General features: G+C 32.4%; 1 protein-coding gene across 6 annotated transcripts in view; it reads right to left on the bottom strand.

Moving 5' to 3' along the window:
• LOC106783761 overlaps positions 1–18,683 on the bottom strand; it is a 130,020-nt gene extending 111,337 nt beyond the window's left edge. For 3 of the 6 annotated variants that reach the window (XM_014742579.1, XM_014742583.1, XM_014742584.1), the window contains exons 1-2: positions 18,469–18,683; positions 16,669–17,022 (exon numbers count right to left, since the gene is read on the bottom strand). In XM_014742579.1, coding sequence (XP_014598065.1) covers positions 16,669–16,709 — 41 coding nt within the window. In that variant the 5' untranslated portion in view covers positions 16,710–17,022; positions 18,469–18,683. Of the gene's footprint in view, positions 1–16,668; positions 17,087–18,468 lie in introns of all 6 variants that reach the window. The other 3 variants (XM_014742580.1, XM_014742581.1, XM_014742582.1) reach the window with 3 other exon arrangements.
• Between the last annotated feature and the right edge of the window lie 347 nt (positions 18,684–19,030).

Genomic DNA, 19,030 nt, shown 5'->3' with positions numbered 1-19,030 from the left:
GATCCTACCTCCCTAGACCCAAACACACGTATCATCCTATTCTTGACGTTTATTGTTATTGTACAGCTTGAATATAATGAAATAATGTGTTTCCCCTTCTTGAATTTTCTTCCTCAGGATAGATTTGATCTCGGTTTGTTGTGGAGAATTCAGATCACAAGTCGAACATCTTGCGCACTTGGCTACGAAGGCAACCCGACAAACTACTAATTCTTACTGGTATATATGCGATAACTGAACATACACGTTTAACAGATTGACTTGTGTGTAATAATTTGTTTTCTTTCAACGAGATGAYATCGTTTAGTAAGAAAATATATATTATGCTTATTTAAGGTAATATCAAAATGTTACAAATAATTTTAATTATGTGTCTTGTTTTTAATCTCCTTTTTATAGCTCCAGTACGAACATCTATCCAATACTACCAAAAAAGTCTTACCTTTTTATCGCTTCTCTGAAGTCAACAATGCACGATTTTTGTTTTTCCGAATAGATAACACATCTATTTTACTAACCATGTTCCACAACTGCAGTTGAATTATTTTAAATTTATTATAATCAAAAAATCTATCGTATTTTTACTATTTTATTTTTATTGAACTTGGAAAAAAGGAGGGACAAGGTAGATTGGGTTAAAAATAAGATGTTAAATTTTTCATATTCTTTTTTTTTTTTCTTTCACGAAATATTCAGTAAAATTCATTAACGGACATATATCGGCGTGCTTTTTTATGAAAAAGAAATAACCCTTACTCGTCTCTTTCTCTCTCTTCGTGTTATTATATTGCATTGTTCGCCAGTAAAAAGCTTCGGTTACCTTTTTTCATGAAAATACAATTAAGTCTCGACGTCTTCTTCCATTGAAAAGACTTTGGGCACTGCCCATCGTTTTACTTGAAAAGAATTAAGAAAGGAAGAGCAATAAAAAACAATATATGAAAATAAAAAGGTGAAGAAGAGGAGATTTAAAATAAAAAAAATAACAATAATAATCTACAAAAGCTCAAAGAGTTATCAAATTTAGCTAGGGGGATGCGTAAAGTTTCGAGAAGTGGTCGAGGATCATACATTCGTTTGCATTCATTTGCCACCAATTGCACCTCGAGAAGAAGCACCTGACTGACTCTACGAGAAAATTTTCATAACGATTAGTATTATTACGAATGAGTAAGAAAATTGCGAAGGAAAAGTCGTTGATTATAATTCTCGCTCGGGCACGACCGTTCCTACGTTTTCTTATTATTATTGCGGCTCGAAAGATCATATTTATGAGAATCTCTGCGGTCTCTCGAGAAATCCAACGGGGGAAAAAATGATTTGCCGCCATATCCGGACAAACCAAACGACTAGAATTTCTTCGTTCTATCTCCTTCTTTTCTCGAGATCATCGAGAAGTTTTTTTTTTTTTTTTTTTTTTTTTTTTTTTTTTTTTTTGCAAGAAAACACGAGTCACCTGTTCGCTCGGATGGTCACAGAAATGTTATCAAAAAACAATTACAAATTGTATTTTTCTACGAAGTTTATGTGATAAGTAATAATAGGAATGTAACATTTTTTTTTTTTTTTTTTTTTTTAGTAAATGAGAACTAATTTTATTCTAAAGGATTAAATAATTCATATTTTATTATTTAACCTTTTAAACGATAAGAACGCATATAAGCGCTTGAGTGTGTGATGCTTACTATTGTCCAGGGGCGTCAAAGGCTATGCTTTGCGCAACGATTATATTATATAAAATAATACCCGTACACACAGCTAGATACTTTCCATTTAATTCCGGCCTTTCAAAGTTTCCTTTTTATTTCGGTTGTCCAACGCTCAAAGGGTTAAGACATTTTCAAGATTTCTTTTATGATATTTGCAAAATTAAAAAAGCACGTAATTCTTAATAATAAGAATAAAATCTAAATATTAAAAGTATTTATAATATTTTGCATGAATTGAAATTAAAGAGAAAAAAAAAAACACTACTATCATTTCTTTTTCAATCAAAATGTTCAAATTTCTAATCAATCAATTCGATTTACGTATTAAACATTTTGTATTTTTAATTTCAATTATTTTCACAAATCTTTTTCAATTACTGTAAAAGTTTCCACGATGCATTTCACATAGCTAAAGGTTATCTATTATTTTCTATTCCATGAAACTTTCTTATCCGTGTGATAATTAATTTCAGTTGAAATTCGTTGGATTCGTTCGCCGTATATAACATTAAAGTATCTGGTGCACGAAAGCTCGCTTTGTTCCCTTTTTATGCTACGATTATAACCAGCAATAGTCTCTCTCTCTCTCTCTCTCTCTCGTCGAGTTTCATCATAGTCGTCGTCGTCGTCGTCTTCGTCGTCGTTTGCTTACAAAGCATAAAGAGGAAACACTGACGTTCTTTGCATCATATTTCGCTAATGTAAATAAGAATACTTCTTTTTTATATATATGAATATATTTCTCATTTTCTTAATTTTTTTTTTTTTTTATAGTCAACATACTCAAAAACTGTATCCTTCCATCCGGATTTCAATTTGATTCGAGGTCGAGCTCCTTTCTAAAGCAACTCGAATCGAGTTTCGCTTGGTCTCGCTTTGCCGGACAATGCGCTGACCCGATTGAGCGTTCGTTAATTGATGCTGCTTAATTAATATGCAAAGTCAGTGAACATGTAGCACTCGTTGGAGAAACTAACATTAGAACCAAGCTTCTAATAATTTCCGATTCCGTTTGTTAATCCATTTTATTATATCTAACAATAAGTATGATTTTTCTAACATATTCAATGAATTAGGTCGCAAATATAGATTTTAAGTATTTGATAAATTAAATAATGAAATATTCTGATATCTTATCAAACACACAATTGAACGTTAGTTAATTGATGCCGCTTTTAATTAATATGCAGAGTCAGTGAACATGTAGCACTCGTTGGAGAAACTTACATTAGAACTAAGCTACTAGTAATTTCCGATTCCGTTTGTTGATCCATTTTATTATAATAGCTAACAATAAGAAGTATTTCTAACATATTTAATGAATTAGATCGCAAATACACAGACTTTAAGTAGACGATAAAATAAAAATTAAATATTCTAATATCTTATCTAATGCTTAATGAATTTTAGAGTAAGATTACGTCACTTTTATCACTCTTATCGAGACGAGTGTTAGCTTTAAGTGATATCATAGAATATTACTAAGAAATTTATTTCATTTATACAAAAGATACTAAGAAATAAATGACCAAGCATAGAAATGCAAAAAAGAAAAAAAAAAGGAAAAAGGAAAAAGAAAATACCTGTAAAGGATTGTATAAATGTAACAGGAATTATCATTCATATGAAAGAAATCTAAATAAGTTGATTAAGCCTGGCATACAGATTGAGACTATCTAAGAAATCTAAACGAGACGTTTCTATACATGGTCTTTAAATAAACAGTAATAATCGTAGAAATTGCATATACCTACGTAGCTTACTCGTAAAATAAGAAATTTGATTAGTATTATTTACGAGATTATACTTATATCGATGTATTCATTGGGATAAAAAGAAAGAGGAAAAGAAAAGTGATAACAAACGTTGGGCAAAGAAAAATTTCGAAAAATTTATTTCAATGAATCGAATGATTGCGTATCGATCCCGACTATTCGCGGCACTGTTCATTATTTTTTTATGACGAACTTTATTCCCAGGAGTCTAACGGCACACGTAATCTATCTCGAGGGGTTGCTGCAATGTGATGATGTCTTTGAACGTGTTCCTTTGTACGAAGAAAAAAAAAAAACGAAGAGAACTATAAGAGTGTGTACGAGCAAACGCCGTGCCGGAGGACGTTTGAAAGTTTTAACGTATCGCAAGGGTGGTAAAACTACAAAGATTTTATGTAACCGAGGACAAAATCCATAGGAGAGAAGGTACTTCAATTTTCTCCCGCCTTTCTTCCGGCCCTTTCATACGAAAGAAGAAGAAAAAAAAGGCGAGCATTTTCTAGTAGGTTTAAGGTTCTCGCGTATGAGCCGATAAAAATTCGATTTCGATCTGCTTTACCCCTAAAAATAATGTATTCCTTGGCTTTTCGTAATACCCTCTTTTTTTCCTAAGCTTTTTATGAAATTTTATATTCTACAGAGATTTTTCTTTTTACCTTCAATTCCTAACCATGGTATAATAATTCGATTTTTTTTTTTTTATTTTTTTGTGTCTACCTTTCTTTCTTCCTTACTTTTTCGTGTTTACGGTGTCACGTTGCGCGATATTCAAAAATGCACGAAATACATAGAACACGCATAAGTATATATCTATTATACCGAGAAGGAATTTAAATAAAAAAACCTATAGTCATAAGATTTAAATGTCACTAAGGCTTTATTTTATTATCCGCTTATGTTATTCTCTCTCTTCAAAATATCTTCGAAAGATAAAGTATTTTCCCCAGATACTTTTTGTAGAAAACGATAACTTTTGTATATGTACACGTATATTCGATAATCTTGTAAACGATTCTTCTAAAGTCTTTAAACGACGATTTTTCGACGAAAATCAGTGTCGTAGCTACGCGTTCTATACGAAAGTAATCTCCCAAAGATTTATTTATTCAAGAAACGAGACACGTACTATTCTCTACATCCGCGTCACGCGGACATACATAACGTGCGTAGAAACCTGGATCTACGCGTGTCATCCGCTTTTATCGTTCTCACGTGACACATTATTTACATATTCTCTGATAGCGATGCACTTTTCCTAAAACTATACACAATCCATAGTTTCAATTCATTTTTTTCAACAATTCAAAATAATATAATTATTTCTTACAATAATAATTCATTTCGCTTTTATTCGACTTTATTCAAATTATAATTATAAATATTGTATTATTATTATATATAATTTATTAACTAAACATTGTTTCTTATTTAGTATCTAAATAAAACAATCTGGAAATATTGAAAAATATATAATACAATATTTTGAAACTAATGTAAGGGTAGAATCAATTCAAACGGAAAGTCTATGTCATTTCACCGTTTCATGGGTTTTCCCTTTTAGTCGCCTTTATGGCTTTACGCCTTAAGACAAGCAAGGATTACTGCCGGACTATTCTTTTCTTACCCCGGTCTCACACAGGGTTTATTATTATTATTATTATTATTATTATTATTATTATTATTATTATTATTATTATTACTATCATTATTATTATTATTATTAGGATTGTTAGATATTCATCGTAATTATTCGTGTTGAAATGGTATCAAGAACGTAGAAGGTAAAACGTTGATACGATTGATGTTCTAACCGATAGATTAAACGTTTTCGAGAGATTAACGTAATTAGTGCCACGCGATAGATCATCGTTGATAGCGATCATTAAGGGCACATTCGGTGGTAATTAGCCAAGCAACGAAATAATAGATCATCGAGCGAATCGCCGATTAAGGCCGTGCAATGCTTTTGCTAAGTCAGCTGCTACTTAACTACTCAACTAATACAACCTGAGATTCTTGTTAACAAAGACGAAATTCATTCTTTTTCTTCTAAAAGGTTTTTCTTATTATTTTTATAAAACCTAAGTGCTACCAATGTGTACACGATAGACGTCATTAAAAAATATGAACACGTGTTTCTTTACCAATCAAAAAAGCAAACATATAATCAGGACAAATTTTACTTACATAATCTTATCTAACAAGAAACTCTGATACTTTTATTATCATTTAATTTATGTTACGTTTATATTGAAACATACGTTCTAGATCGAGATAACCAACAGATTTACTTACAGATTGCGTCCTTTGTATTCACATTTATCTACGTAGACATACTACATACGTAACTTTAAACACGAATAGTTTGCGCAACCAAAAATAATGGCTACTTAAAATATTTGATAGAAAAGCTATACGTAATACTCATTTTTATATATTATAAATTTAACAAATTAATATAATATAGTTAAAATTATTGAATACACGTGAATTATATTATAATCCTTGATAAATATGATTTAAATAATAAAGAAGATTAAAATATTATATTAGTTGCACTTGGGTTTGATCTTCTGTTTTATCGAAATGAAAGATACACATTGAATGACACCTGGTGTGTTTTTAAAATGAAATAAGAAAAGAAAAAATAGAGGGATGAGAATCGAAGATGGTTGGAGAATTCGAGGGCGAATCTTTGGTTGAACGGTTGCGAGAATACACCAAGGAGATAGTAGTAGGAGTAAGTAGGTAGGTCAGTGATGCCGAGGTCGATGCCGAGGTCGATGCCGAGGTCGATGCCGAGGTCGATGATGAAGCTGAGGCCGAGGCCGAGCCGAACTATATTCGCCCGGTTCAAAACCGGGTGGGGCACGGAGCTACCCCAATCGATAAACCTCCGCCCGTCGACATTCTGACTGGGTCATGAGTTCTACCTTTCTAACAAAATACTATCGGGAATAATGCACCCCCAAAATATAAATATATTTATCGAATAATAATGCTGAAGACAAGAAAAACAAAAAATTCATTCTTCTATCTTTTCCATGAAATATTATGAAAATAAATTACACCAAAATGTGAACTGAATTTATTAAATAATAATAATAATTAAGTCAAACGAGTTTAATCTTCTTTTTTTTTTACGAAATATTATTGAAATATTATAAAAGAAATAATGTAATAATAGTAAAGTCGATATTAATGTATCGATATTTATTAATATTTTAAATATAGTATCAATAGTAATAATAAAAGGAAGATTGCGTTAGGGGTTGCTCCGAGTACTATTTGATATTAACAATTTTACTGCTTATCATTATTAATAACATAAATAAGATTGATTAAATCTTGCTTCAGGGTAACTTCAAGATTACTCCAGGGTGTGTCAGTCTTATATATTGACAAAAAGTATTATACATATTTATATTTTATCATGAATATTAACAATTTTTGTAGTAATCTGTATAACACTGATACCTTACGTCATATTTATTTAAAATACTAATCAAAATTGTTTAAAAATCTTAACCCAAATATTAACTAAAAAAAAAATGAAAGAAAAAAGAATCATACACATATGAAAAGAAGGAGTATAACAGAATAATAAGTTCTGTTCTGGTTGAAAGTATCTATCAGTGATTCCTTACGTAAAAGTTAGAGGAAACAGGTAGAAGATCGAGAAGGGAAACGACGAGTAGCAGAGCTTGCCACGATTATCCATTCCGTCCACGACTTAAAGGGAATGTTACTCTCTTCGCGTGTTCTACGCTTACAAGGTCTTTGTACTCATGGCAGAGTCTTGGCGCACAAAGGGGCACTTGTAAATCCATGTCAAACGAGTCACCATGGAGATTCGAATGGTACGCTTAATTTATATGCGCTCTAACTAGCCTCCCATCGTTCCGTATTTCCCGTAGCACGACCTCCTCCGTAATAACAATCGCTTTCTCAGCATTGTTCCCTTTTTATTGTTATTTTTATGTTCTTTTTTTATTTTATTTTATTTTTACATAAACACACTAAGAGCGTGAAACTTTCTTCAAACGTGTCAAACGGAAGCTAAGAATTTGTATTTCAGGTGTTAACGAAAACGTTTGTACGTTTCGTTTTAACATTTTTTTAAGGGGAGATCTATTCATTCAAGATAAAGAAACATGTTCGAATAATAATTATTTTCCTTGTTTAATCGTTCAGCAATTAAGAAAATTTGTTCAATTAATTATTCTACCTTTTTAAATTCCCATCAATTTTTCCGTCTATCCAAACTTTGATATTTTTTTAAATGCACGTTTATATATATATAATATAAAAGCAAATGGAAAAATAAATATAATTCTATTCATATATATAAACAAATACGAATAATGTAATATAATTTTATCATAACTGAATAATATCTTTATGTTATTTTTATTACGAATATTTACATCACGCGTTTTACTTTCTATAGACTTTATAATGGTTAATAAGTTATTGCATAAGTACTTTTATCCACGTTAAAAACGTCTTATAACTTGGGAAAAAAATCACTTCTCTAATCACGTTCATTAAGACTTCTTTTTAATAATCTTGATACATACTACGAACACTTAAGGTTTGACTACATGTAACTCGTTCTAACGCTTTCTAGGATAATCGTATTAACTCTTAAAAGCTATCGTTAAAATAAAAATAATAAATCACTACAACACTATCACACGAATGATATTTCATCGTAGTAAGCAATTAAAATTTTCCTACATTATTATTATTAATATATCAAAAAAAAAATGATAGAAATGAATTGTTCACGTTGGTCGTATAAATAAAATTTAAAAAAAATATATCCCACAGCAAGACTTTGAAAATGTGATTTAACGTTATTTAACATTATTACCGGATGAAATTTCATCCGTGGTAGGACTTGAAAGATTATAAAAATCATTGAATTTCATGAGAAGAAAGTCCATGGTAATCTTTCTTCTTTCGACTTATTGAACAAAGAAACAACGGTAAAATAGCTCACGTTATTCGAGTATCCATGCAAGAAGTGTATTCCAGGACGAAGCGAAAATTCGAGTAATCCGATAGAAAGGCGCTTTATGGGATAACGGCGTGAGCACGAATACCACGGAGGAGATCGATACCGGAATGGTGAACTTTACAACTTCCTTTCTCGAGTTTCTCGAGTTGCGATTCGAACCGGTAGATCGCTACTCTTGAAATACAGTCGGGGGCCATCTTCCGAAAGGCAATTGTCTTCTATGCACGGAAGCGGTTTCTTCCCTCTTCGCCGAGGAGACCGCTTCCGGGAGAACGGATTCAGTTACTTCTTCAAGCAATAGAACAAACGCGTCCTCTCGTTCCTCTCTATACAATAATATATTCCATGTTTTCCAATATTTCTCAAATATTTATTTCAATTAATAATATTACTCCGTTTTTCTTTAAAATATATTCGGTATTTTAAAAGAGCGTGAATTGAACAATTTTGAGCTTATTCTTATCTAAATGTTTTACAAATTACGTCGACGAAAAAAGATTGTTTCTTTGTCAGGCTGAAAAATGTCCTTGAAATGTTATTTCGTGCAACGTATTGTTTAATAATTTGGAATATTCACGAATAAAATTATCGATAATATTTAGATTTTAGAGACATTTAAAATGTATTTTCGAATATGTTGACGGCGGTATCTTTGAACTTGTGGTTGGCATTATTGACGATGCTCTTTAAAAATAGAGAGAGGTTTCAACTTAAGAAATACTTTTCCTTCCCGTAGAAGCCTTTTCTAACGGTTCAACCGATACAAAATTTCGTGGTTCACAAAACTAAAATATTTGCGTAATTTCGAATAGGTATACCGTCTGTCCTTGCAAAAACCAACCCCTCGATCCGAATGTTATAGTTCACTTAACACCTAACACTATTATAGGGTTTCCATCAAAAAAAACGAACAAAACAACAACGAAACCTAATTCCAAATCTAAAATTTCTAAAACAATTTTAACCCATTATTTCAAACTTATAATATATTAATTAACAATATAAATCGATGTAAGAAATATGAATAAAAAAAGAAGAACCTAGAAGATTTCCCGGATATTTCGAGTATAATGAAACAAAACTACTGCACTCGTCCCTAGAACACCGTATCTTTTGTAGTTCAACTTTCAAAAGCGAGAAAAGCTCCAGAAAAAAAAGCAAAAAGAATAAAAATAGAGAAAATAAAAGAGGAAGACACGACATATACATGAACACACGTACGTGGACGAGTGGTACGCGACGCGACCACAACGGCTCATTTAGGGGTCGTTAGTTCCGCTTTGGCCAACGAGAAAGAGAACGAATGGGAAAAAAAGGAAAGAAGGGAAGGAAAGGAAAGAAAAAAAGAAAGAAAGAAAGAAAGAAAGAAAGCAAGCAAGATAGAAAGAAAGAAAGATAGAAAGAGACAGAGAAAGAGAGGAGTTCGTTCACCCAGGCGTGCCTCTTCTCTTTCGCTATGCTCCCATGCGTCTCCCTTAAAGCATTATACCACTGGTGGATACGGCTCGAGTAGTATCCAAAGCGAGCTCGTTCTCCTATCTAATCGATGGCCTCGGTCCGCAGAAGGAAGAAGGAAGAAGGAAGAAGAAGAAGGTAGTAGAAGTAGAAGAAGAAGAAGAAGAAGAAGAAGAAACTTTGCCTTGTACTCGTGCGCCCACGATCACTCCGACGAGAGGGAGTCAAACACTCGTTTCTACGCCCAACTGCACCCAGTGTAAATAGTGTGAAACGTTATTGCCAACCAGTCAGAAGAACGAGAACGAGAGAGAACGAAAGAGAGAGAAAAGTTTTGCAAGCTTTTAGCTTCGACGCATAATCGTTCTCAAAAACGACTAGACACTACTGGATCCAACGAAAATATGCAACATTTCAGAAATGGATTTATCATAGGTAAAGAAGAAAATATGTTACGTCAACAGGGAGTCCAGAAATATGTTTAATTTCTAAAAAAATTGACTATGCTCAAAATTCGTCCCCTAACATATATATTTGAATTCAAAGACAACTAGATTACGTAATTCAATAAAAATATGCAATAACGTTTTAGAAATAAATTCCTCGTGTGCGTGTAGAGAGGATAAATATTCTATGGAATTGATTATATTCTATGTAACAGGAGCCTCCGTGAAATGTTTAGATTCTAAGTTAGAAGATTTTCAAGTGCGATTTTAGTATTAATTTACTCACTCGAGTGGTGTCGCCTCTATGTTCTATAATAATACAAACCACGAAATTTAGTTAACGAGAGTTTGCGGATAGCACACACACACACACACACGCGCACACAAATTTTAGCGAGCGCAAAACGCAGCTTTAACGCAAAACCGCAGACAAAAAATAATTTTAGCGAGTAGACAAAAAAATATGGTCTTTTATGTCTCATCAATCCTTCAAGATTTGAACCGTAAGACCGCATGTTAAAGTCTTGCAAATCTGCATGATCCTAAAAGCATGTCAAGCACGTTTACTCCGCTAAGATATTCAATTATGTTTATTTTATTTCATGGAATTAAATTTGAGATACTAGTTACACTATATTCAAATATATAATTATTTTTTTTTTTTTAATTTTTCTGAATATCTTTAACAACCGCGAATGTATTACCGTACTTGCAACTTGCAATAAGTAGGCGTACATTTGAAACTGAAAAATACGATGAGCTGAAGTGGGCACTTGAAACGCGTTTCATGTAAGGATATGTCAATAGAATGCATCATAATTCCAACCAATAAACATAATTTGAATACACTCAAGTGATACTTGACAATTTTACAACTCAGTAAGTATTTCCGGATCCATGTTGATATTATTTATTTTTTTCTTTTTTTCCTTTCCTTCGAATATTATTTTATGCGATATATTACTTAATCATTTTTAATATTCACGAATAAAGGTATTTATCATTTTTAAAGAATAAATTATACGTATTTAAATGAACAATAATATCTTTAAAGAATCCAATACTAAATTTTTATCACGTATTTTAATTACACTTTATACAAGCAGAATTATTTCTTAGTCCTTCGAAATAAAGTAGAACGTCTATTATTTAAATATTCATTATTTCTGAAAGACCGGTTATCTCAAGTAGAATGATTCATATTATAATATATGTATATTCATAATACTACGAGTATTACTCTAAACCTTGAATATCATACTGATGAAGACATTCAAAGATCAAATTGTGTTATCAAAGATGTTGTACTTAGAAAAGAATAAAATATTCTCGATCTTATTTCTCTCTATAAAAAAAAAAAAAAAGAAGATTAATTTTATATATTTTTATATTATTTCTAATTAGCGTTTCATAATTCCTTCATTACACTATTCACTATTTTCCACCTTCGTTATACCAAACAGGACGTAAATTTTCCCTATTATTATTTAATATTCAAACAAGCAAATAGACCTTACGTATATTTAAGCTTTATTATTATTTACAGTTTGTTCCATTAACGAGAAAAAAAAGTATAAGTATGTATATACACACGTATGCATAAATACGTATGCATACTTCTATCTACATATGCATTTTAGATACACAAATTGACGTCGACAAAAATAACTTCCTCTTGGCCAAGATTACTCTCACAGTTCGTGTTCGTTCACATACATACATACAAAATGTTACTCGAGTACTTATAGAAAATTCTTGCATGCATTTATGTGTATATATATATATATATATATATATATATATATATATATATATACCTATATGTGTATGTATGTATGATATTTCTGTTTTACTTATCCAATAAAAAAAATATTTCTTTTCCACATTTCGAGTAGTCTAATAATTTATAAAAAAAAAAAAAAAGAAAAAAAGAAAAAAGTAAGGATTTTTGAAATAAAAAAAAAAACATTAGATGCGTAGGTTAGGCATGTCGATAACGTAAGAGTAAAGATTTCGAGGAGTGGTCCGGCTTTGCTGGACTCATAAGATTTCTAAGTTAACCCGTTACGAGAATAACTTCTTGGCGACGTACGAAACGACGATGTACCACGTCCGTATAATACACGCATACGACATGTAAATCTTCCAAGAGACCGATAGATGTAAACTAAAGTAGAGCGAAGAACGACGAGTATGATGTTAAAGTGTTTTGCGACCGATAACTTACTGCAATGTATTTTCATAACTTATATCAGATTGCTAGAATAATTTATTTTTATTCGTAATCTTACCTAAATGAAACGAGGTGACGAAAGTTTCTATTACGACTACAATGATGTTTTTTTTCTTTCTTCTTCAACTCCGCCTCCCTTTAATATTTATGACTTTTCTAGTTAAACTGGGAGGAAAGAAATGTAATTTAGAATATACAAATTAAAGATACTAGTCAACATTTTATGGAAATTAATCGTATTAATTATTGGACACGAGTAAACATTTTTGTTTTATATATATAATATTTATGAAATTAATTATACATTTTGTCGAATACATTGCTATAGTTTTAATTGGTTATTAAATTGCGTTAAAATTCATAATGTAATCTTTTTTTTTCTAGTTAGATCGAATAAAAATAAACTATTAAAAAAAAATCAATTAAATGAGCAGAACATGTAATACAGAAGAACCTCTTATAACGTGATACTCCTGCAAAGCAAATGTAACGCGAATAAAAAATTGCTGAAAGAAAAAACCACTCATTTGTGCCATAAAAACGTATGCATTTTTGAATCGACTCGAAAATTACACTTTTTCATTAGCACTTGTGCAATTAGGAAGGGCTTCTGTTCAGAATGCATATTGTAAAGCAGTTAGTTCTATGCTTACTTTTATACAGAATTATTTTCATTAAAAAACATTGATCAATTATTTAAAGAAAGACGATCTTTCTTTATTCAAAAAAAAAAACATATTTTATGTAAATTTAACTTTCTCCGAATAAAATCCCATGTAAAACTTAAATTTGTAAAACGTGAAACGTATAAGAGGCTCTACTACTATATCTATCAATAGCTACTATCACCTTTAATTGATAAATAGTCGAAGTGGTATTAGTTTATACGACGTAAATCTTCTTTCAACAGAGAAAAGAGTTCTTCTTCCATTCGGCTTTTCTCTTCTCGCGATGGCGATACCGGCGATGGTGGTTAATCGTGGGTGGAATCGGAGGTCAATAGGTATGCTTGACTCGGTCCATGAGAAAAAGAAAGATAGATAGAAGGAGAGAGAGAAAACGAAAAAATAAAAAAAGAGAAAGAGAGAGAGAGAGAGAGTGAGAGAGAAAACGGTCACGTTCGAGCTAGAATAGAAAACTAGTATATTTCGATAGGATAGACGAGATACCGATGGAAACCGTAAGCGTTAAAGTTAACTACGAATCCTAGGTGAATATCACATTGGTGTCTTCTTTTTTAATTGACAAGAGTCTCGTGCAATGTAGAAATACGATACACTCGACGAAAGCAGGTCAAAGAGTCAGCGAATTCCATTCGATTTCAATATACAACCCTTCCCTATTTTTCTTTTATCAAATTAACATTTATTAGATTGTTGGTCGACTCTTTTATATTATACGAAAACTAACAACTCTAGTTTTGTACTTTTTATTCCTTTCTTTTTTTTTTCATTTTTATTTATGTATTCAAGGATGGATTGAAAAATGTTGAGCTTCGAAAAAGGAAAAGTTTGATCGAAACCAAAATTATAATTACGTTAGGCTCAATTATTTCCACGTAAGATGGAATAATGATACTTATATTCGTAAATATAATCAATTTTTGTCAGTATTCCAAATAAATTCTAAATATTAACATAAGATCTGACAATCAATAAAGGCACACAAAAAAAATGCGATTGAATAATAATTATTTATGTCCGATAAAAATATTCATTATATTAAATTCTATACTAATCATTTATTTGAAAAGAAACAAAAAACAAAAAAAAAGAAAACATTTACAATCGATAGCTAAAAACATTTGATCAGATGAATGAAAATATATATCGAGTCGATGATGATAATTCTAATACTTTCTAATACTAAGGAAAACAAAGTTTTTAAACAGCAGCTGTTGTTTCCGTTTCAGGGTTAAGGGCTCGAAATGGTGCATCTGGATTACGTGGCTAGAAACTGCATTTAGAAAGGTCGTTAAGAACTCGTTAGAAGAACGCGTTGCTCGAACGTCGAGTCGATATCCCGAGGGTGAGATGGTGCAGGCCTTCACCCTCGAACTCTCTCTCTTCTTCTCTTACGACGCTTCGCGACCGTTCCTATAAATACGTCTACTATGTGTTAGCCCAATTTGCTTCGCTTTCAACCCCCTTTCTCTACCCCGCCGCGGTCACTTCAGTGTCCTCCAATTAGTAAATTAGTCGGAGCATAACGCCGCTTCGTATTTTATTGCCACGAATTCGCGAACTACTGCGTGCGATGCCCGATTTAACCCCCTGTTTCCGACCAGTATTATCATGTATATGTATCCCCCCCCCCTCTCCMCCCTCTCCATCTCTCTCTCTCTCTCTCTCTCTCTCTCTCTCAAGTGGATTTTATTTTTAGTTTATACTCCAAGACCTTTTGTGTTACCCGAACCTTCGTTAATATCGCTTTTAATCAGAGATTTCTGAACCGAAACATAAAATACCGATATAATACCGGTTTAATACCGGTGCTATACATTTTTTTCGCTTGTACTTTTATACCGTTATTAAAAAACTGAAATACGTAAAGTCATACCGGTATTCGAAAAATATCTCCACTTATATCCGATATTAGCAGGTCATTTTCTCCGTGATTTGTATTTTATTTAACTTCTAAATATAAAATGTTCATCCATTATTTTTTTTATTTGAAATCATATAATTCAATTCACGAATAAAAATATTCTATTTATTTGATCCAATATTATTTGTATTTGATTGTAAGTATTTTTTAATTTAAATGATTGGTATATGTATATCTGCATATGAATATTTTGCTATGCTTCTTTAATTGTAAATAAAGTCACATTAATCCTTTGATATAAAACTTGTAATTTCGTTAATTCGATAAAAATCGTCTGTCGGATATGTTGGTATCTCAGTATGCGAATAGCATTTGAAAGAAGATAAATTCTTTCTAATGTTTTTCGTATATAGAACATGCTGAAAGTTCTCTATCGATCGCGTGGTGAAGGTCATGTCCGCGACACGCTAACATTTGGGTCTCGACGATTAAAACGCACAGATGCATATATTGTATAGAAATATAAAAACGTATGCAAGTAAATTTATTATACCAAAAAATTGAAACATCAAACAAAGTATTATTACATAAATATATATATCGAAGGAAACAAAAATTAATTGCGAAATAAATATAACTGAAGATTGATAAAAAATTTCGAAAAGAAATAGTAAACGAGGTAAAATAAATGTATCTGTAAAATATAGTAGAAGAAAAAAAAATAGAAAAAAGAAATATAGGAAAGAGAATTTGGAATCTTAACAATAGGATTTCCTCAACGACGAATAATAATTCGTCGGAATAATGTCAGCGGTTATGAACCGGCGAGTGGGACGACACTCGAAAGATTTTAGGTTAGGTTAGGTTCGCCCACTTTGTCGTCTGATCGGACGGAAGTAAAGTTACAGAAAATGGCATTGTATACGTGGGCGAGAACGATGTAAGAGGAAAAAAGGACGAAAAAAAATGGCACGGAAGAAATTTTGATTGCAAGGTGTTACTCTTTACGCGCGATCTATAGAAGATACAAGTATTATTTATAAGAGGGTTGTGGGTTGTAGAGTTCTGTCCCTCGACGAAAAAAGTAACTTTTATTTTGAAAAATAAAAGAGAGTTTGATCGAAAAATAAATCATTACTGTGTAAGACTCAGAATTGTTCAACATATTTCAAAATATCATTACAAATTTCGATATTATTAGTTGATTTTTTAAAGATTCTCCCCTATTCTTTGAGGTATTTAGAAGGTTTCATAGATTCTCAAAGTTTCTAAGAGATTATTTTTTAAATTTTCAAAGAATTCCGGAGGCTGAACAATCTTGAAATTCATTATTGGGCAACTTAATAATATCCAAATGATTTAATTGAAATAATAATTATTTCTTATCGGAAATAAATATAAAACTTTTAAATTAGTAATTCTAATGAAAACATGAATATATTATCATAGTAATGAAAATGGAAGAAAAAAAAGTACTCACCTTTTCGAAGGCTTCCAGCGCCGCTTAAGCACTCCCAACATGAGTAACCCTTCTTCTTTGATACGAAACTTTGACACTGATGTGAGTGCAGGCGTTGAGACTTTTCCGATTGGTCTTGGTAAAGAAGTGTAGTATACGCGCGTTAACCACAGTCACCAAGGATTCTCACCAATCTCACAAATGGGACCACACAAGCACCCGGAATACGTTCTTCTGTTTATCGACGACACTCAAGTTGCGTCATGTCTTTTAAGTCTTTAAGGGCTGTTTGCCCTTCTAATGTCCTTTCCCAGTCTTTCCTTTTTTTTCTCTTTAATTCAAGAGACTCTTATACTGTTTTTTCTTTCTTAATTTCTACTTGTAATCAAATTTATATAAACGCGTATATGAGAAAAATATGCGAGAGTGGATTGACGAACTTTAAATTTTCATCAACAAAAAATACATTTATATATTTTGTTTTTTTTAAATAAAAGCGACTTTGACCAAAAGAAAAATTGGTTCTAGAAGCTCAAGACTTTTCAATCCAACCACGCATATTATCTATCGCAAGTCGAAAGAACGCGAAACTTTATCGATCAAACTGAACGCTATACGACGAGGATGCGCCATAGAATGACGCAATAACATAAAAAACCTTTACTTTCCATTTACCCTGTTTCATATTTTACCTATGTTAAACCCTTTTCTTTTAATTAAACTCAAAATAAACTGCTAACTAATCAAGAGAACACTGAAACCAATCACCGAAAGCCTCAATCGACAATTCGAACGATAAATCACCAAACCGGTCTAATTAAGACGATAACTAATTAACTACTCGCGCGTGCTTTAACTCAACCATTGAAAGAGAGTAGGAGAGGAAACACATATATGTAATACTTAAATGCGTTTCCTTTTGATAGACCAATGATACGAAAAAAGTATTATTTTCATCCTCTAATTCTGAATTTGCCGACTAATGAGAAAATATCGCGCGGCTTAATCGCGATTCGCGATCCAATCAAATTAAGTCTTAGAATTCATTTCCTTCATTTCAGTTCATCTAAAACGAGCAAGTTTATTCGATCGACTTTTTTGTCGTGCGACAAGTTCGATATTGAATAAAATAATTACCGACAGAGTAATTGTATTCTTGATTCTATATATTTGCAAAAATAAAGATAAAAGAAAGAGAGAAAGAGAAGGAGAAGTTCACTGTCACTACTGTAAACGATGTAACAAGTGCAATGTTCACGGAAACGCACTTATGACCGTTGTGGAACGCACCAAGAAGAACGTCAACGTCGTTTAAGGAAAAAGTAAACTTCTATCGAGCGTTTCGAGGAATAAGAGGAGATGTAAGATGAACAAAATATCTAATACATTTATGTATCTATAATACATATACTCGGATAATGCGGGTATCGTTCGGGATGCGATGCAGTCGCCGAATGCAACGACGAAGACGTTCGATGACGTTCGCCGATGCTGCCAAGCGCTTTTTGGTACGTGGCCAAAACGGAAGAAGCCGATGGTAGAGGGAGATGAAGAAGGAGGAAGAAGAAAAAGAGGAAGAGGAAGAAGAGGAAGAAAAAGAAGAAGAAGAACACGAAGAAAAGTGTTCGTGATATCTTTGAAAAAAAATACGACGGGAGTTCGTTGCCCGAACACCAAGTCAAGAGAAAAAGAGAGAGAGAGAGAGAGAGAGCGAGAGAAAGAACGAAAGAAAGAAAGAAAGAAAGAAAGAGAAAGATGCGACTCGGCTCGAGAGAGAGAACGAAGAAAAAATGGCGATTGAAGTTCGTTCGAAATACCAACCCGCTCTGAATGTCTCAATGTGTAAATACACAATGCCGAGTTAAAAAAACCCGACTATTACCGTGAAATTTCTTCAACACTTTTAGCCGGCTAAGATTATCGATAGTATGACGTTGGTTACGTTTCGATCTCATGAAAGAAAAAGTATAGGCGCGCCCGCGCGCGACAAGAACGAACCGGCCGCGCGCCGAACTCGAGCTAAACTAACGAGACAGAGATGGGAAACACGCGGTACCCCACTTCCCGGTCATCCCCACTGCGATAGGCGCGCGCATACAACGCCGCGTCGCGGCCATCAACGTCAACATAATACACCCGACCGACTTCAGGTGCGTCTCGCGCTCGATTTTGTTTACCTTCCCTTACTCGTACCTCTCATTTTTTATATTCCATTGCAACTGTAAGAATGTCTTTTTTTTTCCCACTGTCTATTTATTAATGAAAAGTTTCCATTCAAATAGTATAGAAAGTCATTCACGATTATTATTCATACGGTATATTTCTCTATATATGCTTAACGCATGTACAATATATTAACATAATAACACATACATACAGAGAA

This window comes from Polistes canadensis, unplaced genomic scaffold (assembly GCF_001313835.1).
Source record: "Polistes canadensis isolate GaletaPanama2010 unplaced genomic scaffold, ASM131383v1 scaffold_25, whole genome shotgun sequence".
In the NCBI taxonomy this organism is placed as follows: Eukaryota; Metazoa; Arthropoda; class Insecta; order Hymenoptera; family Vespidae; genus Polistes; species Polistes canadensis.
Note: the sequence above shows the minus strand (reverse complement) of the source record. Positions and strands in the feature narration are given on the sequence as shown.